The sequence below is a fragment of the Rhea americana genome, unplaced genomic scaffold (genome assembly GCF_003343005.1).
Source record: "Rhea americana isolate MKP2758 unplaced genomic scaffold, rheAme1 scaffold_227, whole genome shotgun sequence".
NCBI lineage: Eukaryota > Metazoa > Chordata > Aves > Rheiformes > Rheidae > Rhea > Rhea americana.
Genome location: NW_028186343.1, coordinates 203,473 through 225,473, shown reverse-complemented (window position 1 = coordinate 225,473; position 22,001 = coordinate 203,473). Strand labels below are relative to the sequence as shown.

The window sequence follows — 22,001 nt, the reverse complement described above, 5'->3', positions numbered from 1 at the left end:
GCAGGTCCACCATGCATTTGGAAAAAAGAATTAACCAAGCACTTTCACAATGAGGCAGGCTGCACATTAGCGAACCAAACAACCGCTATCTTGAAAGCCTGTAAAGAAGCTGGGAGAGCTACCCAGGAACAGGAGGAGAACAAACACCGTCAGCAACTCTACCTTCCTCTCCACACACATGGCTAGACTGATACACAAATGTAAAAGCAACACCGTAGCCCACACTCAAAGGTGGAAGTGGTACTAAAACTAGGTCAGGATTAGATGCAGCGTTTAGTATCTTGTGCTAGCACGGTCCCTAGAGTTTAGAGACTGTACCTAAAAAAGATCTCATCCAGTTCTACTCTCTCTGSTGGGGACGGGTCAGTTTTGAAAAAGCTTCTTTAAGAAAGGTCCCCAATTATCAACACCAGTCCGAAGTGATCTAGTCCCAGCTGAGTGGCAGGACTAAGTGTTCTATTTTAAACCATAGGCAAAAATATGTCAGATCCAAACAAGAGTTTAGACTTAGGGCTCCAAGACCTTCTCCCCTCCATAGATCAGAGCAATGCAGCACCCTGGATATATCCAAGCGATCATTTGTCTCTTTCACCTTCAGYTGGTCCTGAGCTTGGAGCTGCCTCTGCAACTGTTTCATGCTAGCGGTGTATCTCAAGATCCGGGTTATACCTTCTTTCAGAAGGGTAGTGTGGTAAACTCTTATGGCTCTTTCAATGAGATCTTTCTTCCGCTGTTGCTCCCRGGCAAATCCCAGCCAAGCCCCGAAAACCTTCAATATGAAGAGCAAATAGCCACAAGAGTGCTACGGAGATGAGTCCCAGGTTAGGGGCTCCCTCCCTCTACGAACAGGGAGGGACTCTGTTCCACTGGTCTGTAATAGGTAGGGCTCCAGCAAGACCACAACACAAAGGCAAAGGGACAGGGATTTAAGTCAGCTGAGGCTGGATGGGGAAAGCGCATGCAGTTTTTAAATTCAGAAAAAAGGATTTGGGGACAGCTTTTCAGCATCCCAAAATGACATACAGCACTCTGAAGATCAAAGGAAAGATATATTCAATATRCACTTTGCCTGCTGCAGTCAAACCTGCACATGGCCTGCAGAGATCCCAAACGCACTTATCTGCCGCTCAGCTGCCCCCCACACCCTTACCTTTCTCTGCAATGAAAGGGACCAGTGCCACAACGCATGCACTGTCTCCTGCTTTTCCCATTGCCGCTGCACCAGCTATCAGGGAAAAAAAAATACACAACCAACAACAACAAAACACACACAACAACCAGATTAGGAATTCACAYGCCCCACACCAAAACTCTAGCCAAAGAAAGCATTAACCAAAGAAGCAGTGCTGGAGGAACAGTAACAGAACAGCCTACTCAATTTGTCCAGTACACACAAGGTTTTCCTTGTGCTAGTGGAACCAAAAATCCAGAGAACGTTTAAACAAATTTTTGTACTCTCCGTGTATAAATTGAGTATGAAGGAGAATAAGAGATAAGGATCAGCAAGGAGCTAAATACTTGCCCCAGGGGGCAATTCCTTACCTGTTTCTTCCAGCAGGAGAAGCAATTAGAGCAAAGTCTCCGAGTCATTAGCTGATAACCCTGTCTCTGTAGAAGCTGTCAAGCAACCAGAACAATGAATCACTCTCAGACAACCCCCCTCCACCAAATACTAGGAGRGCAGAACAGGTACTGAACAGCCTTTATCTCCTTCCCTTTCTCCATTAAGGCCAGGCACCTCAGTGTTCTATGGGGTAGCCCCTTCAGCAAATTTCCAGGAGCCCAGCAAGGAATCCACACAGAGTAAACGATCTCACATGTGGCAAGCCCTGCTTGCTGTCTCCTGTTAGGTCTATTAGTTCTGTTAGTATTTCTTCAAGTAAGAYACAGGTCAGTTCCTTCCTCCTCCGTGCACAAGGGTCCCATGATCCTCCTCAGTGAGCACTACCACTCCAAAACTCCCTTCACCAGTGGACACGGCCTACTCCCCTACACCAGCAATATCCTAGCCTATGGTCACTGGCTGGGGAGGTGTTGATCATTCTCACCATCTTCGCAATATACTGCTGACGGTATTTCTTCCAATTCACCAGGTATTTCCGGAGCAGGTGCTGCTGATGGTGCTGCACTGCCCTGTCCTGCTTAGCTTTCAGCCTCAGAGACTCTGCAGTGAATTTCTTCCAGTGAAGAAACAGGGTCTGTAAACGCACTGTTAGGAGAATACAAATTAACAAGAGACTAGTTATCTCAGAGTAGCAGGAGATTAGCTCCTATTTTCAAATTGTTTTGGCAGTACTTAGCACTAAGAAGGATAGTCTAATACCTTAGGTAATAAACAGGAAGYTGGGACTTGCAAGTCTTCCTTACTGCCACTGCCATTCTGACTAACCTTTAGGAAATCATTTGCCCTCTTTGTGCTTCAGATTCCTCACTTTGAGAACGTGAATGATACCATGAAAAAGCTAGCAGAATTGGACAGCCATTTCWTATTAATAACTACAGAAGGATTGAGGCAATAATTGATAAAATTACTTGCACTGCCCTCAAAATAGAGGTGCCTGAGCTCTTCACCATTAGTAACGGAAAATTTCTTCAAGGAAGAAAGCATTATCATCCACTACATAGACAGGGAATCAAGAGAGAGGCAAAGGTCACACAATATGTCTGCAGTAGATGACAAAGTCCCAGGACATTTCCCATTCTATGGAGCCATCCTCTGTAGGATTAATGCACAATCCATCCAGTCATTTCATCTGTACAGAWGAAACAAAAGGCTACCCTGCCAGACATCCTTCTAAGGATCGTATTCAAAAAGATGAGTCTTTTGACAATTTAATATCTACATCAGCTCACCTATATCCAAATGCTTTCTGACCTTCTTCACAGCTGCCAGCTTCTGCTGACGACAATATACTTGTAGTGAGACAGCATCCCTCCACAGCAGCAACATCTGAAGATGCAATGCAAACAGGAGACAGGATACAGACTGACATTACAGTGCTCTTGAAAGTGGAAGGAACATACACCACATTGCTGGCAACACAATCATTTCCATCTCATTTCTCAAATAAGCCTCAGCAAGAGGGTACAAATTCCCTCCAAATGAAATATAGCACAATTTCAGGGAGGTCCCTGTTGCATTTTTCAAGGCATTGTTCTTTTCTGTCCCCACACAGGTATTACTATCATGCTGTATCAGACTACTTCTTTCCCTGGCTTCCAGGAAATTTGGGGGGAGAGGAAGAAGGAAGAAGTAGAAGAGAAAAAAAAAAACGAAACAAAACAAAAACATGAGCTCGCTGCAGAGATGCCTGCTGAGATAAAGTAGAATGAGAGTTGGGACTTTCCAAGTTTTTAGACCTTTCTTAGTAGTGTCTTTTAGATGAAGTTATGAGCTTTGGTCCATCTAATTGCATTACCCGACTCCTGCCTGAACTAGTATTTCTTCCTATACCTTGGTACCTGCTATACAGACCCTACCTTTGACAGGATCACTCTCCTGTAATGCTGATCTGCCCGAGTTGCTGCCTTAGCTTCATGTGCAAGAGCAAGGGCATTTTCTCTCCATATATGCAGCAGCTGTCTGAAGACAAAATGGAAAGAAAAACATTACGGATTCTCACTTGTTCTTCAACACAACTTGTTCGTTTGGTACCCTCCCATTCACTGGAGGGCCAAAACCAGCTGCCTTAATAAACTCAGTCTTGCAAATCAGCATCTGTCCCCTCAGGTCTCTACTGAAGAGAGGGCAGTGCAAAAGCAGAACACATCCTTCAGTCTAGCACCTTAGACAGAGCCAGTCACACTCCGCAGTGTATAGCACTAAAGAAAAGGAGAAAAGTTATCAGGTAGCTAAAACTAAAGCAACAACAACCAATATACAGTGACTATAGCCTTTAATCACTCTCCTCACTATAAAGGCAGCCTCTATATGCCCCAAAATGCTCTAAGACCAGTGCAGTCAGAATCCATCTGCTGCAGGAAACAATATAGTTTACTGCCTAGTGTCTTTCATGGGGCTGAACAGAGATAAGCTCTGGCAAACACAACAGGCATAGTCATCACCGGGGGAAAATTTTGGAATTTGATTAAAGAGACGGTAAAAAAACTAAAGCGTAACAACTGGCAATCCAGTGAGAGGTTGACCTGTTTTAGTCAGAGCTGCAGAGAAACAGCAAAGCTGAGAAGACACAACTCCCACCACCAAATGCTCAAAAATTCACAAAGGTGGCAATAAATAATTTGACTGCAGTGCAGTTACTTCCCTCCCATGCTGCATAAGGAAACATAGGCTTACCGCAGCAGTAGTCTAGTGTGTTGTTTCTCCTTTTCAGCTACTTGGTATAGAATGCACTGTATGTTATGGTGGTAATTCTGCAAAAAGAGCAGTGAAAGGTGAGACTTTTCTAAACTACCTAACCCTCTGAGGAGGGAAGACCTCTGGAAATTCTTAGCAGCAGCTTTAGAGCCCAGGAAAAAAAACTAGTTGCAGTCACTGGAATTGAATGCTGTTTTTCTGAGATGCAGTAGCCGTTACATGYCAGTTAAGGTTACCTATCACACACTCTTCATCAAAACTACAAGTTACATTAGTTCTTTTGCTTCAAAAATCATTGATAAAGCTCACATAACCCTATTTAGCAACAATAGCTCTGTTCTACCTTGCACACTTGGTATGTAAGCCACTAGAGTGGAACAGTGTGGCAGTTCTTCAGTTCTCACAGTCAAGCACACACAGTTAAGCTCAACAAAGAAAAGGGCATTCGCTCCTACCTTCCAACCTGCCATGGCCTTTCCCAGTAACATGTGCTGATAATGCATGTCTGCTCGCACCAATTTTTTCCATTTCTCACACTGATGTCCCACATACTACAAGAAAAAAAAAAGAAAGAAAAAAAAAACACCTCAACCTCTGATATAGACATGCTGGAGGGAAAATAGGCAATGAAAGAGAGCAGAGGTAAAAGGAACATTCCTAATTTCTGGGGAAACATCAATCCTTTATATTGGCATAAGTTCTCATTCAAACTAATGTTGCACTCTACTGTTTCTTGTAAAGGGCAAAGGTCTTGAGGTCTTCTTCCATACTTTCCAGGAATAGTCTTTAAGATTGACACAATTCACTCAAGTTAATACTTCTGGAACAAGACCATTGTCAACTCTAAAGTTTGTCATAGATTCTCACAATATGCTGCAAGACATGTCTGGCACATCAGGTACTAAAGAGAAGGCAAGGGAAAGGCCAAGCATAAAAGTGAAATGCCATCAGATAAGACCTACTGTGACCCATGCAGAGCTACAAACTATCCACCATGCTAAGCTCAGAATGACTAGTATTTAAAATTTTAAAAATTCCTTTAATTTTGTTCCTAAGTAGCCACATGGGTAAAAATATCTCAACATAACAAAAAGGATTCCAACTTCTCCCCACCTGTTAAGAGTCTCACCTCTCTCCATTTGTTCCAAGATCGCTGCAGACACTTTGAATAGTGAAGTTGTACAGCCTGCATCTCCTTGAGCCTCCTAAAGGAAAAACAATTTAATTTTCTCTTACAATGTAACTCATGTTAGTAAACCCCTCCGACAGAGGCATGAGTCCACATTCACTATTTTCAGTAAGTCATTTACTGAAAGACAAACTAGTAGATTCTAAAGCACAAATAAGGAGTCAGAATCACTGTGAATTAAATGCTGCTTTGTCAAAGTTGGCTGCCACAAAGCCGATCCAAACAGTTCTCCCTTTTGAGAAGCTTCTTACTCTGTTTTTCTCTCCTGAGTATTTTGCTTCCACAAACAGAAAGTCTTTAACAGTAGCATGTAGCTATAGTGATCTCTGGCACGAACCAAGTCCTCTTGCCCCTCTAGGTGCACATTTGTTCTTCTGCGCCAGGAGGACCAGAAACAAACCAACAGTTGTCTCTCAAAATGAAATACAGCCTATAATGGAGAGAAGAAAGCAATGAATGTACRACGCAAGCCTCTTAAAAACAGAAGACAATTCTTCAAGGGCGACAACAAAACTGTCCTACGTTCCCCCCCACACACACTCAAGTTAATACAATGGACATGTCACAAAAGCCCCTTTCCTATGAGATTTTCTGAATGTGTTCTGTAGGTACCCGTTTGTGTGGATGGAGAAATCATTACCAGAAAATGGTAGGCTGAAGAGAGGAAAAATATAGGCTGATAAGTAGAATGTGAAAGTCTCTGAAGAACTGATAAGCTCCAGAGACTAGTCCTGTTGCATTAAAAAAATGATAAACTTGGAACACAAAGAGTCAGCTGAACCTGCACAAGGTCACCAGACACTAACATCAAAAACGGTTTGTATAACTTGGACCAGATCAAATAAAACAGTGGCTGCTACATGCAAACAAAGACATCAGAATTATATATACACCTGATGAAACAAAGGATCGCTTGATTTTCTGAACATCTAGAATCTACTAGTGTGTCAGTACAACCCTTCGCATCTTAATAAACAGCTGGAGTTGGCCTCCCAAGTGTTGTTCCAACCACCTAACAAAGAGAGAGAGGGAGAGAGGGAGAAAGTGTGTGTGTGTGGGCATGCATGCGCACATATATACTGTATGAAGGAATAAGTGAATATATTGCCTGAATAGTTATCTGCTATTAATAACAATAGCTTGATTCTATTATTAAGAACAGCTTAATTTTAAAAAGGTGTTCTGGTAAACATTGCTTGTGATCTGTATCTCCCCTGACTTGACCCCTGACCATGGAAAAGAGAATTTACAACACTATCTTATGTAACCAATGTTCACAGATGGTGACTAAGAAATCATCCCTTCTACTTCCTGATCAAGGCCAGATAAAGAGTTACATTTACCCTCTTCTCTCCCATTCGGTATTCTTGCTGCTTGCATGCCCTCAGCCACCACCTGTCGAATACCTTTCTCATCAATACCTCCCTGCAAGCAAACAGAGTAACATCAGCACAAGACAGGATTCCTTTAGACAACAACAGGTTGATTTTATGGACTTCAAAAGACCAATCTGTCTACATGTTAAATAGTTACTTGATTTTGAGACATGCAAGCCTTTCTTTCCCCCTAAAGAAATCAGTCAGCCATATATCTTCATTACTCTCTGGGTTAAAAAAGAAAAAAGGTAGTAATTAGTCCACCCTCTGAAACTCTACCCAGAACACACAAGATTAATGAATTTGTTGAAGTTACTAGAACTCCTTGCTTTCATTCACATCATTCAAAAGATTCTAACTTCTGATCACTTCATTAATTTTACTCATGAACACACACATACATAGAAAATTATAAAATAATGTTTAAGAATTTCTCCACTATAAATACAGTCTACTCCCTCCTCCCTTGGAAACATTAAAAATCCTACACTATACTTATAAATAAATAAATAAATAAATTGTAATAGGACTTGCAAAAAGTTATGACAACAAATAATAAAGAGGAGCAGTGTGTCCTGACATCAAGAATGAATGGATTTTAACCAAGTCTTCTTTTATGAAGAAGATCCCTTTCCAGGGGGGCACAAGAATCATCATAAATTAGTATTCTAAAGATGCAATATATATTTGGAATTGAGTGCTATATATCTCTCACAGATACATGCACACCATAGAACTGTCCTAGTCCAGAAGCCTGAGCTAAAGCCTAAGGGAAATAACACCCAGTCCAATCTACATCTGCTCTTTCTAAAACTCAGCAATGTAGGTGTAGTAATTAGACTGCAAGCAAGTCCCAACCCTAAAGAGCCTTGAAAGATATTTTGGACTCTTAACAGGTAGTTTTAGGTAGGTAGGTAGGTAGTTATTACAGCTCATTACAAGCTTATAGGTTGGTAAACAACATGAGTTAAGTAAGTCTTCCTGCAGGGTACTGGTGGCTGCCATTGAGAGTGCCTTTCATCTGTGTACACTCACAAGTTTCAAAACTGATGGTTCTTCTGGAGCATCTCCTGGGTCTGACCACAGATGCAGTAGTTGGGCACTGACTAGTAGGACAGCGTGTATGTGCATCAGAGACAGATGTGGAATATGAGTTCTGGCAAGCCACTATGAAAGTTTTATTTACACACAGGACTGGTTAGAAAGCACTCCTGGACTTCTGAGCAAGGACCATGCTTCTAACAATTTCTTCTTTTGCATTCAGAAAACAGACGTTCATTTATACTGTTTTTAAAGAATAGAAATTGCACATGAAAACATTCCTCACTCCTGGAATCAAGGTATAGCTGTAGAACTCATCAGAGGCTTTGAACCATCTGTTTATCCTTTCCCTGGTGAGAAAGGCACAAGTTGCATTGCAACAGTTTCATGCTGCAACTCCTGGGTCTTTGAGCCTCTTCTCCCTCCATCTCCAGAGGGAAAGCTAATGCACCACAGCTGCACTCTCACATGGGTTGGAAAAACTCCTAATGGCATGTATAAAGGCAACTGCCCTCATTACTCAGCCTGCCCTCTAAAGCTGTTTGTGAATCTCTCAAAAAGTAAGCCAATTTCTAAGGCAAAACAGGCTTTTTCTAGCTTGTTTTTCAACTGTGAAGCCAGGCTTCTGATGACAGAACATATCAATCTAAGGAGCACAGGATGCGACTGTCTTCTCCCAGTGAAAGGTGCAAGGTCCCAAGATTGCTAGGAAAGAAGATTCAATGTTAAAGGACAGGTTTTTCTTCCAACATACACAGGAAGAAAAGTGTCCCAGAAGAGCATTCATTGTAAGAGCGTATGTCAAAACACAGCCTTTCTCAAAGGGAGCAAACTTTTTATTAGCCTTCTAATACAGGAAATGGGCGCTATGGTTTAATAGCATCATAGCACTACCTGAGGAGAGTCAGGATTGCATCCACAAATAAGAATATGAGCCCAGTTAAGGTCTTTAAGGAATCTCACACATAAAAATATTTTTTTCCCTCTCCATCAATTTTTTTTCCATGTGATTTCTATAATGAATAAACACATACTCCTGTATCTTAAAACTCTGTGCATAGCCCCCATAATATACCAGTAAGAGTAATTAGTAATTTTTATTGCTATTCTAAGACAAAGGCTAAGAGTCAAATGTTCAGAGTGAGAACCCATAGCATCCATTTACTTCACTAGAAAACAAAAATGTTTAACACCTCTGAAGAAAGATTCCTAGTAATTTCACTCAATTCTACACTGTATACCTAAACCAAAATAATTCCAGCAGTTGTGATTTATTTATTTTGGTGCAAGACTACAGTTGTCAAACATAACCAGTATAACCATTTTGAGTCTATATGCTTTTCCTATGAGTTCTATATTCACAGTTCTTAAACCATTTCCATGCCTGAATGGCAACAGGCAATTTTATTCCCCAACCACCTACCAGCTTTGACATATTGCATCTAAAGAGAAGCAACCAGCTTTCAGAACATTTCCTCAATCTCTATCTCCCACTTAATTTAGAAAGACTGTCTGAAATAAATAACCCTACTCAATTTAGAAAAGAAATTACTATTATTTGGCTTTCAGTGTCTGATTTGAATCCTGAAAACATAGCGGACACTTCTCCTGAGGAAGGAAACCAAAAACGAATGGCACCTCATTAATACAGTAAGTTGTACAAGTTGCACGTATTTATTTAGGTTGGGTGTTCAGTGGTTCGTTTAATCCAGTGCTACGCACAGGAATTACCAACATTGCTAACAAACTACAACTCAGCAAAACCACTACCAGCAATGGAATCCACAGATAGTAAAAACTACTTAAACACTGGAGAGATTTCATCCCTGCCTGAATTTTTTCCACTTAACAGTCTCTAACCACAACTTGAGATCTGTGCAGTAACAATGCTCCAAAAATAAGCGAAATAAGAATCAGCTCAAACTTAGTACCAAGTACATCACTCCTCTCCAGAAGCATTAGCCTCTTTCAATAGGAAACTTTACTTCTTACAGCAAACTTTGCTGGGAGGCTTCAAAGAAATGAGATAAAAATTTTAGTGCACAGAAGATATCTATTAGGCCACTGGGTAGTTCTCTGATCTGTAGAAAATCAAGAATCTTCTTGAAGGCAGGCAGTGCTAAACAAAACTTCACATATTCGCACACATGGCAGAATGCAGTACCCCACCCTCCCGTATTATCCTTAAACAAAACAACTCTAGGTGGCTCATTATAATATACTAAATTGGGACCTCTTAACAGGTTTAGTTTCAGAGCAGCACCACAATATCATGGCTGTAGAGTTTTCGGTTTCAACTCTAGCCCCAGGATCTGTGTACCATACAGCACAACACGCTATACTGCATAGCACAGACCTGTCTTGTCTCATTCTCTCCTGCTAAGCTTAACCCAAAACCAAGAAAGTTCTGAGTCAACATTCAGAATATTTCCACATCCTGCTATTTTGGAACTGGCTGAAGGCAGCATTAAGAATAAATAGACAGAAAAAAAACACCAGAAGCAAATATATATAGCCTTCCAACTTCACCATAACATACGTACTTCTCACCAACCTCCAGAGGTTAAACTTAAAAAAATCTCTGCCTACTTTTTTAATGTTGATTTATACCTAGTACTAAACAAATTAAGCCCCTGCAAAAAAACCCTTATCTTTACTCTTGCAATACCTCCAGCAGCATAGCTAGTCTACATGAGCTACCAAAGCAGCAGCAAGCCTTTTAAGCCTTATATGTGCTCATGCTCCAACCTACTGCTATTACCAGCAGGATTTTCAAGTTTTGTAGCTAATATCAACAAGGCTCACAGCTATAAGCAAGAGGTGTAAGTTGTCCATTCTTCAGGAAAAAAAAAAAAAAAAAAAACAGCAACTTGCATCAGGATGGTCAAGCTCCTGAAAGCATTACCAGATTTTGAAGTAGAACCAAAGGCTTACAAGCCTCACATTTGTATTTAAATATGAATATTTCTCTGCATACTTGTAATGGGTATGAGCCACTGATGTTAAAGCCTGCTGCTGTTCTTCTTCCTTTTCTTCCAAACGTGACTTCCAATGGTTCCAGAAGTTCTGCAGCACCTGAAAAGAAACAAAGATAAAAACATAGACAATGAGAGAGAAGAATGCAAAGAAGGAAATAACTAAATGTCCTATTGAAACTGCATTCAGAAGGCAACCCTTGCAGCACGTTACCCTGCTTCATAAAACAAAGCAGTGTATGAAAAAAAAAAAATCTAGGAGCTCAGTATATCTTATTTTCTCTATCCAGGATTAAAGCTAATTGCTCCTTGCAATGCAAAATGAAGGAACGCTCACTACAAATTTTTCTGGCAAAAGAAAAAGTCATGAGATATACAGGAAAACAGAAAACTGAACTAATATGTCTAAGACTAATAGTTGACTTATGCAAGAGATTCTGTGGCTGCTAGTAATTAGGAAAAGCCACTGATTTAACAAAGATTTAACAAACTATCTTGTAGGCGAAGGTGTAAGGTAATGAGACAGCTCAAGAAACACTCAAGTGCAGAACAGTTTAAAATCAAACTCACTGTGACTTGATGCTGACGGTATGCCAGATTTTTTCTCATTTGTTGAAGACGAGCATTCATGACATTCTGCCGAAGACCCTTAAGCCCAAATTGCTGTAACAACAACAGTGTTGTAACAGTGGACTCACACAATACCAGATATGCATCCTGCCTTGAAGTGCTCTTCAGTCAGTAACATTTCCAAACTATAATCCAGCAAGGTTAATTTCCATTCTTGTGATGATCAGTACTTATCTGCACCAAAAAAGCTGAAGGCCTTGTGACCACCTTTTAAAGAGTCCTCAAGGATTATTTTATTTTTTTTTATAAAAACACTTAAGTCTTAACTCACTGCATGTGCACAAGATATCTTTGAACTCTCATATGGAAACAGGGTGTATACATTACTAGAGAGGGAAGTACAAATAATTCCTGTAGCAAAACAGTGTAAAAGCAGACAGAAACATTTAAGGTAGCAATAAGTAATAGAGGTGAGGAAAATCAACAGGGTATATTGAGGGGAAAATGCTATTGCATGGTGAAAACGTCAGTGGAGCATGAGAGCCCTAAATTGTCAAGATTAATTTGCTAACTTAACCAGTTTCCTGATCAGAAGAATAATTATTTCAGAGAGTAGTACAGTTTCCCCATCTGGATTCAAGCAGCCATTATATCTTTCTCTGCATGAAGAATAAAGTCTGGCAGATTCTGCAGTAATTGGGATCTGGAAACCTGATGTCTGACCTGAACTCATCATAACAGGAAATGGTACATTCCTCATTTAACAACCATACATCATTGTTAGTATCAAAGACACACTGCCAGCCGTAACTATTTGAATTCTTTCCAGAGCTTCTTGCAGCTGAAGTATAACAGTCTTCTTACCAACAAATGATGCCGGTGGTGTTTTTCAGCCAGCTCACACTGCCAAGCCTCTTCCACACACAGAACATCTGTCACTGAGTTAAAGCATCTTTCACATGGAAATGCCCATTCTCACATATATACAACCTTGCCCCACAGACAGGCACTGAACTCTTATCTCAATTTGCTTCAATATTGGAATTTCCTGCACTGTTATCTATAAGGAGGTATTTTGACTATGATTGAGTTTTTAGATATTGCTTGCTGGTTTACCACAACACATTCCTGATTCAGTATTAAGTCAGGAACTCCTCTTCAACTTTCAATGATCTCCTGCAGGTTCTTAGCTGTCAACAGGCTTATTGTACCTGCAATAGTTTTATTAATTGCTAGTATAGCTTTACATACATAACAACATGTTTGTTGACGATGCTACTGCATGACATTCCTGTTAATTAACCATATCCTTCCCCTAAAAGGATATTTTTACCTGTTTCCAGTAGGTACTAAATACACAAAGGATACAATGCTTCCAGCTTGCAAAGACTCTCCATAACACAATCTTTGCTGCTAGCTTTTCAATGAGCTTTTGGTGAGCATGCATTCTTCTCCTGCACTCCCATGACAGTCGCCAGCCTGAGAAACACCGCTGGACTACCCTTCCTTGGTGATGCTCCAGAGCCAGCTCTAGAAAACAAACATACAAATTACTCCTGACTTGTTCAATTCTGGGGTCATTTATATCAGATCATGGTCGTGACATTCAAGCCACAAGTTCTCAAGTGACAAAAACTCTAACACTGGGAAGTTATGATAAGAATTCACAGTAACACTCAACTATGGACAATCTTCTTTTTGTTTAGGAATGCAGTTTTAAAGCAGTAAAATACCATATTGATTTAAAAGAGAAAAATTAAGACACTATGCTACTTATTCAACATACACAAGCTTGCTCCCATTTTAACATACTGCTATTATTAGCTTCCAGATACCCAAGTTGGATTCTTTTCCACTACCACAAATCAACAGCCACTCACACAAGTGTCTAAACTCAACCCTGTGACTTCAAGAGAGAAAGAGAAAGAACCAGTACAATAATCTTTACCACCCCATTCAGTTTTATTTTGTCTGATTATCAAGAAAATCTACACATAGGCTGACTGTTAATAGCCATGAATATTTTGTTCTCACAGGTATCTCCAAGAATAATCCACCACGGGCAAGTCTTGGCCAAGCAAACAATAAAACATTTCCTCTTAGATCACATCCATCCTCTTGCCAGCAAGTGGTTGTTTTGATAGTCCAGTATATAACTGCACCTTAGCTAGCTAGGCCTGTGACAGTGCACAGTAAGCCCAAGTCACATATCATCTGTTCAGCTGGCATTGCAGTGTCTCCTAGGACACAAAAAAAACATCACTGTGCCCTAGCAAAGGGGCTGAGCCCAACTCTGTCCTAATTCATTTTCACTCACCATTCTGACGTCTCTTCGTCCTTTGGAGGTTTAAGTATCCCAGCCATGCCTCCATACATGTCCTCAGTTTCCAGTGCTGATGGTGAGTTACTGCCCTACTCTCCCTCTGCTTCTCACTCTGACTATATAAATACAGCTCTCTCCACTGCAGCCAAGCCTGACAATTGGGGAGAAAGGATAGTAAGGAAAAAGTAGTGGACAAGAGTGGAGAAGTAAAAGCAGAGACCACCACCACACAGGTAACAAGAAATTCCACATAAAATCTGAAGGTGGAAATCATGAGCACTGAAACCAACAATACTTTAAGGCAGTTCAGAGTTAATAATAAAATGCAATATATGGGCAATGACACCCTCCCTCCTGCCTCCACTTCAGGATGCCAATTTTATATCCTGACATTCCTCCTACATGTATTGCCTGCCTTCCCACAATAYTTTACCCAAATGCCCAGAAGAATACCAGCATAGAAAAGGTAGGGAAACAAAGACTGCCAACACCAAACTTTAAGATACTCTAGCACTTCCTCCGTTAAAACACCAGAACAGTACTTTCTGAACTTTCTTTCATTTAAAGAACCATCTCTTGAGATATGACAAAATTTTCCAAATAATTATCTTGTTAGTACAATAATGACATCAAAGAGGCAGTGCTACCACCTTACAGTGAAGGCAGAATTAAATATCACTATCTTTTTAATTAGGTGGATAAAAAGCAATAAAACTCTCTAGCAAAGGGCTGATCAGTTCCAGGTAAAGAAATAAAATCGCATCATTTTCACTTTCACTTCATCCAAGATGAACCACACTGCAAAAGCTGACAGTCTCTCAAGAATATGAAATGCAGGACTATTTTCTCTCTGCAAAAAGGAGTTAAACATGCTGACAGAAATTCATAAAGACATAGAAAATACTCTTATAAAAAAGGCAAGGTGCTGTCAATCAGCTGATTGGTACTATCTTGCCCCTTACAAAACAGCACATAGGACTTCTGTGGACTTCAAAACTCTGGGAGAGCTGGATGCAACCATCTTTCATGCCCTGCCCAAAATGCCACAGCTCCAAACTTGCAGACCTGTTGATTTCTTTTACTTCTTATTTACATGCAGTTAGTTCTTCAGTGAATAAAACTCTTGACACTTTCACTATTATCAAGCACTACATAAAAAAAAAAATAATAATAATTCCTTTGGCAAGTCTGCTTCTTCACAAATATAACACATGGATCCAGGCTGTTTTGTCTAGATTCCTTATTATTTTTTTTTGTAAAAACATCCTGTTTAGGATGCCTCCATTATAAATTCTGTAATTGGCAAAGAAAACGAGCATAAGGCCCATTTTTCATTTAATCTGTGATGTACTGACAACACCTGGAAGCAACCTAAATGTCTGGAACTTTAACAGCTGGAGCTCTTAGGACTTACTCGGAACTGAAGACTCTGGGCCCAATGCTGCAGAGCCAAAACATTAATTTTACGTCCAGCACAGTTCTGGTAGCGTCGCCTTCTCCACACTGCCCACGATATGCTGCCAAGACAATGTCACAGACGTGTTCAAAACCAGTTTCCATAGTTTGTTGCAGAAAATCATCTTCCTCTCACTGGAAAAGGTATCTTTTAAATTAAGTTAATCTTTTAAATTTGCAGTCCAGAGGTAAACTAGGAGAATTCACACTAAAGAAAATAAATAAATAATAAAATGTGGACCAAAGAGCTCAGCAAAAGACCACAGAATACAGATAAAAGCCATGTTACACTCAATGCCTCTCCGCCTGTTTCAAATCTATTCTTACCGCAAACAGTTTCTGTTCCGGAATGCCAGTGCCACAGACTGCATTTCATATTTTGTTCTTCGAACATCAACATAAATCAGCCAGCGTTGCCACGTCCAGAGTAGTTTCTGTTTATTCGCTATGCATAACAAATGACAGCATTTTAAGGGCATGCAAGAACCTGTCATTTTTAATAAGCTTGTAATACCAGTTCTTATCCTCCTCCCATCCCCTTAGCCCACAGTGACACCTCGTGGGAAACCCTCAAATCACAGCCACCAGAACCACAGCCACTGTTGTCCACCCAGGTTGAGGACGTCATGCTGACAGGAATCCCAAACAATGACATCATGCAGTTTGCTCAGAGCAGTGTGAATTACCAGATTCAGGTGTTGGTACTATGCTTTCTTTTTAAAAGAAAATTTGTCTTCAATGCTTACTAGTATATATTAATATCACAATATTCAGCATAACAACCTTATTCAATAAGATTTACAAGATTTTCTTTGGTTCTTGTAAAAAGTTAATCAGTACAAGAGTTATCCTCTCTCCATTACAAACTCATAAACCACTCAGAAACAAGCTAAGTTTATTTAGCAAGCAAGGCATAGCTAAAAACAGAATAGGAATCCCAAATTCCAGCCAATCAACAGTCTGGCTCATAGAACTGACATCATTAAAGCAAAGTTATTAGAAAGAAATCATCCAAAAACCATGATTGATTTTATGTTATTTCAACATTTATACTTAAGAAAATAGACATTTTTGAAGGGTTCTTCGTGATCTAGTTTTAATCTACCCTAAAACAGGTCACCTTTTATTTTTAAACTAAGTAACTCTGTAATTCTTCTCACTAAGAAAGGGAATCTAGCTAGTGTATCAGTTTGTTTCAAAAGGTGCCAGTCTATACTATATTCCAAGGCTACCTTGATATGCAAAGATACCAATCAAATTACTTTGCATATCAGATATCAGCATAGAACAAAATGATAATTTCACTTCAAAAAAAAAAAAAAAATCTTCTCCATCAGGGAAATAGATATTCTCTGAAACTGAAGGAAGTAGCAGCCAATACTGGCAACTTCATCAATAGCGCAAATCCGCTGCAGAAAAAAGAACCTACAGCCCAAAACCAGGAGCACTTCTAAAGCTTAGGCTTCCTTTCAATCGCAAGCACGTGATGGAAGGAGTAATACAGATAAAATACGTGCAATTAAGTTCACAACACATTAAATCAATACATAATTTCTATAGCCACAGTCGATACAGAACTCCAATAACAAATATCTTTTTGAATACATTAAAAAACCCTCAGAAACATGCAATTCAAAGCAGATGGAGTGGCCCTTATGCTTATTCATTGGCTTCCCTAACTAACTACACAGCTACATAGTACAGTGCAGGAACCCACCTCTGCCATTTTTAGGTAGACAATCATCTGTACCTAAGAGCGTTACAGCTCGATAGGATGAGGGAGACAAATGCACAAACATATCCACGGACAGAGATTCTGTGCAAGTACCTCCCTTGGAAACTCCCATTTCAACTTGTCTCCAAATAAACATAGTTTTTGGCCCTTCTACACTTACCATGGGACTTTGCAATATAATTCTTATTCCTTTTTTCTTGTTGCTTGCACGTATAGGCTCTCCAAGCCTTGAATATCAGACTGTAGATGAAATATCTGAAAATTTTAAAAGAGCCATTCAATTAAATCATTACTAATGCCTATAAGTAGGATTCTTTCAAGGTCAGTTACACTCTGAAGATATGCCAGATAAGAAATTTGGACTTTATCCTAGGACAACAGTGCTTTATGTCACATGAATAATGTAGAAAAAGAAGGAAAGGAAAAAAAAAGTATGTAAGTAATGAAGACATTGTTCTTAGCCTATAGGTACTATTGGTGTCACTTGTTTACTAGTATTCACAATCCTTCTGAACCTAGGGAAAATTTTTCACATTGCTATATGCACACAACAAAACGAAGTCATTTCACACACCTATAATGGCAGTCAGCTCTGAGGATTAGTTTCTTCTCTCCGCAAGCAGTCCACCACTCCTCCTTCCACGCTTCAGAAGATTTTTGAAGAATCTTCTGGTCACAGCAGCATCTAGGCAGTTTGGACATGGAAAAGATTTGGACACAGGAAACTTTATAAAGGTTTCCAAGTTGACAATAAATCAGTTTTAATGAAGATTACACCATCTCTTTTCCAGGCTTGTCTGACTGGCCTAACAATATCTAATTGCATGAAAAATGCAAGCCTTTTGTGACATTTCTCTCCAAAACTCTAAGTATGACAAGCGGCAAGCAGTTTAATGCCTATAAATACTTCACATAAAATCAAGGAAAGAAAGAGATGTTTTAAGTGACTTACCAAATATCAGAGCCAGCTAACTACAGACTTACGAACAACACACCTTTTATGCTCTGTTCTGTGTTTCAATCAAACATCTAGGCCTACCAGTAAATAATGATAAATACATTTTCCTTGCTAATATTAATCTCTGTTACTTTAATATAAAAWTTTTTTTTTACGTAACAGATATTAACTACTTTGAATTTTATGTTTTGAGACTACCACTGTGTTCCTAGAAACAGCATGCTGATCTTAACTCATACCAAATTTAAAGTCTTCCCAAAGAACATTTAAATAGGTTCAAGAACTCCTTCATTTTCAGCATAGAAAATATGCAACTTGAATCAAATCTGTTCATCCATCCCATTTACTATTCACTCTCCTTCCACATGCTAAACCAGGCACAAATCAATTTACAAGTCACATATGGCCTTCAAATCCTTTAACCCAAGTAGAGCAGCCTCTGCTTTTATATTCAAATTTAATTATCACACCTGACCAGGTAAAAATTGATGCTACATTTCAACTGAATTGCAAACAATTGAAGATTAAGATAGAGAAGGGTCTGAATGCGGGAATTAAGATTTTGACTACAAAGGATAAGATTACCTCTGAACAGAAACAGCAGTCATCATCTCTTATCCAACCAATTTTTATTATTATTATTCTCTCAAATAGTTGCCCATGTGGTCAAGATGACCTAGCCTATACTTTAAGAACTCGGAAGTCTCATCTCTGGAGTATAAATACTTTCCAAAACTTTCTCATCCACTTGTATTTCTGATAGAGATAAGGAAAACGAGAGGATCCATAAAAATACACAAGCTAGCAACAAAAAGCACACAAGTCCAAACTCACAACCTTTGCTCACACCAATACCACTAAGCTTAATGAAGTTGCTCATATCTGTTATAAAAGGATTAAGTCCAGAATACCTAGATGTCCCTTATCACAACCACATGAAAATTCTCCCATAAATTTCAGTTCATAGCTACCTACCCCAAGCCAAGTTGCTAAGTCATTCCAAGCACTCAAGCAGAGAAATCAAAACAGAAAAAGACAAAAGAAACAAGAGCTATAGGTTAATCTTTCAGACCTACGCATTAACAGAAGATTTCAAATAAGAGTCCTCAGTTCTCCATATCTTATAGATCTAAAAATGCCATTCATTTTTGCTGCTGTCCCTGGCTGAACTTCAGAAAAAAATATAAAACTTATTTCCACTCATCCTCCTTTAAAAAAAAAAAAAATAGTTCGGAATTTACATAATGCCAAAGCAAGTAGAGCAAATTCAGTACATGGGATAGCAAGAATACTACGGTTCACAGGACAACTTCTGTTTACCAACTAAGGCAGTCATAGTCAGAACAGATTTGATACTGTAGAATGAAATGTGATCTTACTTTTGCTATAACAAATGCACGTCTTTCCAACGGGAACTGCTTTAGTTCCCAAGGTTGTGCTAAAATAAAAATGAACATGCAAATTAAAGCAAAACAAGAAAAGAGTACCAAAGTGTTGATTTTCAGTAGCTGACAGAACACTAACAGAAGCAAAATGCCTGACACAGCTATTTCCTTAAAAGGAAAGAAAAAAAGAAATACTGCATGTAAGACCATGTTAACTGTAAAGAAGTGGCATTATTTCTATAAATTAACTTGTAACAAAGCTATATAATCACATAGAGAAATTGACAGCTACACAATATTAAAACACATTTAACATCCCTCTTTTCAAGCATTATTCACTAACTTTATCTCTGGAATTTTAAGGTCATTTCCCTRTGAAAAACAGTAAGAGATTTCAGAGCAAACATGTCATAGACAGTTCCTTTCTCCTCTAAAGTTGAAATAAAAACTAATTAAAATGTATTTGTGCTTCCCTTCCCACGTATACATACACAGTAAAAATTAAGGCCTTTACAAAAAAAAAAAAGGATTAGACTTAAGCACGCTTTTCTTTTATTTTTTTTTTCTTTTTAATCCTTGAAGATATCGAGCTGTTTTGTCTACTGCTGAAAAACTCTTTTGAGGACTACGGAATTGAAATGAGGATTCTCAGCGATCACTTTAATAGGAAAGCCACTTATACACAGTCTGTTTACAAGGATATCTTTCCTAGTCTTCCTTATGTTTGAACAAAGTACATTCCTTCTTTAGAAAAAATTTGCTAAAAAATCCTGTTTTCACATAGTCATCATTAAAAAAGCAAAATTAAGTAGATTCTTCTATTATGCAGTTTATTTTGAAGCCTAGTTTTAATTTGAAAAAAACCTTCAAAATGCACCTACAAATTCTAAGTATTTTGCTTCAACAATTTTCTGAAAACAAACATGATAAAAAAAAAATCTAACCAGATAAAACCTGATGAGCCAGTTGTACTGAAGCTTGTTTCTCAAAACAAATACTGCCACCACCCTGAAAATTTGCACATTAGAACTACAAACACATTCTTGAACTCCAACTCCGTAAGCCTCAACAGAAGAGATGGCCTTAAATCTCATCCCAATAATCACCTGAGGTAAGCTAGGAAAAACACATGGCTGCAGCCAGAAAGAATCTTGGTCCTGCAGTTATTGGAATAATCCATACTAGTAGGTTTCAGGAGTTCAACTGAGCACTCATTCAAAGTCTTGACAATAAATTAAAGAAAAACAAATCCAACAGCTTATTAGTTAAATTTTCATAGCAGAAAAAAAAATAATATTTTTGGCATGTTCCAGCAAAGTGTAATAAGCTAAAACAAAGTTAATGAAAGAAAACAAGACCTATATTTTGCCAGAGAGAAAGATTCTTGGTCCCCTATAAAATATTATTTGAATCTTTTCTGAAAGAGAAGGGCCCATTCTGGCAGACAAAAGAATTCTGTGAACGTCAAGATGTGCAGCTGAGTTAACTGCATGCACTTTTGAAGAAAAGAGGTTTCAGGCACTTTTTAAATGTTGCAAAATAGTTTTCAGTGCATTTCTTGTACAGTTCTTGTACATTTGTATTAGACTCACTTCCCTTCAAAACCTTCTTCTCTATTCCAAGATAAACTTAGTCTGATCAGACACAGTTACAACATCATATAAAACAGTAAAAATCAAGCATGTGTGGAACATGCAAAAGTTTTTATTAAAGTCTAAGGCATGTGAATATGTAATGATTCTTTCAACACACATAATTTAAAATAGACTATTCTTAAAAATCAAGAACTGTGTGTGATAGATGTTACACATATGTAGTGATGACAGCTCATGCCCTTGAGAATTCATGTGAAGTAGCCAAGAAAAAACAAGGGTTGAAGAAGAATCATTTCACCATCTTAAAGTTAGGAAACAAAAACATGTGAAGGATAAAAGAACTGCTTAATACCACAGAGGAAATCTTTGGCCGGGCAAGTGATTGTATCCAAGTATCTTAAAACTCAGTTTAATACCTTATGCTTTTTTGATGTTAGTGTTAATATAACATAAACCAAGACTAAAATGTGGGGGTTTTCTCCTGTTTTCTGATTAAGAATGTTCCACATAAATCAATAAAAAAAATTCATTTGTTTCTATCCCATGGAACACCTAAGTCATAATAGCGAAAATAATACAGCCGAGTCCTTTAACACAGCAGCACCTTATTACTGCTTACCTGCTCTTGGACTTCTCCATTGCCTACAATTCCAAGTCTGTAGTAAACAAACGCACTCTCTGCACAGGAATGTTGTACGTGATCTTTGGACAAAGCATAAATTATTTCTTGTTATTTATGATGAATCCATCAAATGAGCCTATGCTAAATTCATTCTGCGTATCTTAAAAACGGCCTGGACTCCACTCACCCAACCTGCACGCAGAGCGTAGCGAACGGCTGGACTCGGTGTAAGGAACGTCCTTCCGCACGCTCGCGGCCTTGCTGACTCGAACGATACCATACGGACGGGAGCTACTGGTAACGCACAGTCACAACCATTTGAAAGCCAAGACAGCATCAAATAAATAAAGCTGTGACTGGAAAAGTGCTGTAAAATGGGAAAAGAGACCCTAAGCCACGTGCCCTTACTCAAAAATAGGGGTTAATAATGAAGGTGGGAAAAAACCGGCACCTAACCCG

General features: G+C 38.9%; 1 protein-coding gene across 8 annotated transcripts in view; it reads right to left on the bottom strand.

Moving 5' to 3' along the window:
* SFI1 (SFI1 centrin binding protein) overlaps positions 1–22,001 on the bottom strand; it is a 43,665-nt gene extending 21,664 nt beyond the window's left edge. For 5 of the 8 annotated variants that reach the window (XM_085305775.1, XM_085305774.1, XM_085305776.1 and 2 more), the window contains exons 1-22: positions 21,730–22,001; positions 21,540–21,622; positions 17,557–17,667; positions 17,143–17,237; positions 15,575–15,692; positions 15,207–15,309; positions 13,787–13,943; positions 12,838–12,999; positions 12,334–12,401; positions 11,470–11,562; positions 10,902–10,999; positions 6,851–6,932; positions 5,759–5,937; positions 5,448–5,523; positions 4,774–4,869; positions 4,298–4,374; positions 3,481–3,583; positions 2,854–2,950; positions 2,049–2,209; positions 1,543–1,617; positions 1,151–1,225; positions 593–769 (exon numbers count right to left, since the gene is read on the bottom strand). In XM_085305775.1, the coding sequence (XP_085161901.1) occupies positions 593–769; positions 1,151–1,225; positions 1,543–1,617; positions 2,049–2,209; positions 2,854–2,950; positions 3,481–3,583; positions 4,298–4,374; positions 4,774–4,869; positions 5,448–5,523; positions 5,759–5,937; positions 6,851–6,932; positions 10,902–10,999; positions 11,470–11,562; positions 12,334–12,401; positions 12,838–12,999; positions 13,787–13,943; positions 15,207–15,309; positions 15,575–15,692; positions 17,143–17,237; positions 17,557–17,667; positions 21,540–21,559 (2,223 nt within the window). In that variant the 5' untranslated portion in view covers positions 21,560–21,622; positions 21,730–22,001. The remainder of the gene's footprint in view (positions 1–592; positions 770–1,150; positions 1,226–1,542; positions 1,618–2,048; positions 2,210–2,853; positions 2,951–3,480; positions 3,584–4,297; positions 4,375–4,773; positions 4,870–5,447; positions 5,524–5,758; positions 5,938–6,850; positions 6,933–10,901; positions 11,000–11,469; positions 11,563–12,333; positions 12,402–12,837; positions 13,000–13,786; positions 13,944–15,206; positions 15,310–15,574; positions 15,693–17,142; positions 17,238–17,556; positions 17,668–21,539; positions 21,623–21,729) is intronic. The other 3 variants (XM_085305778.1, XM_085305779.1, XM_085305780.1) reach the window with 3 other exon arrangements.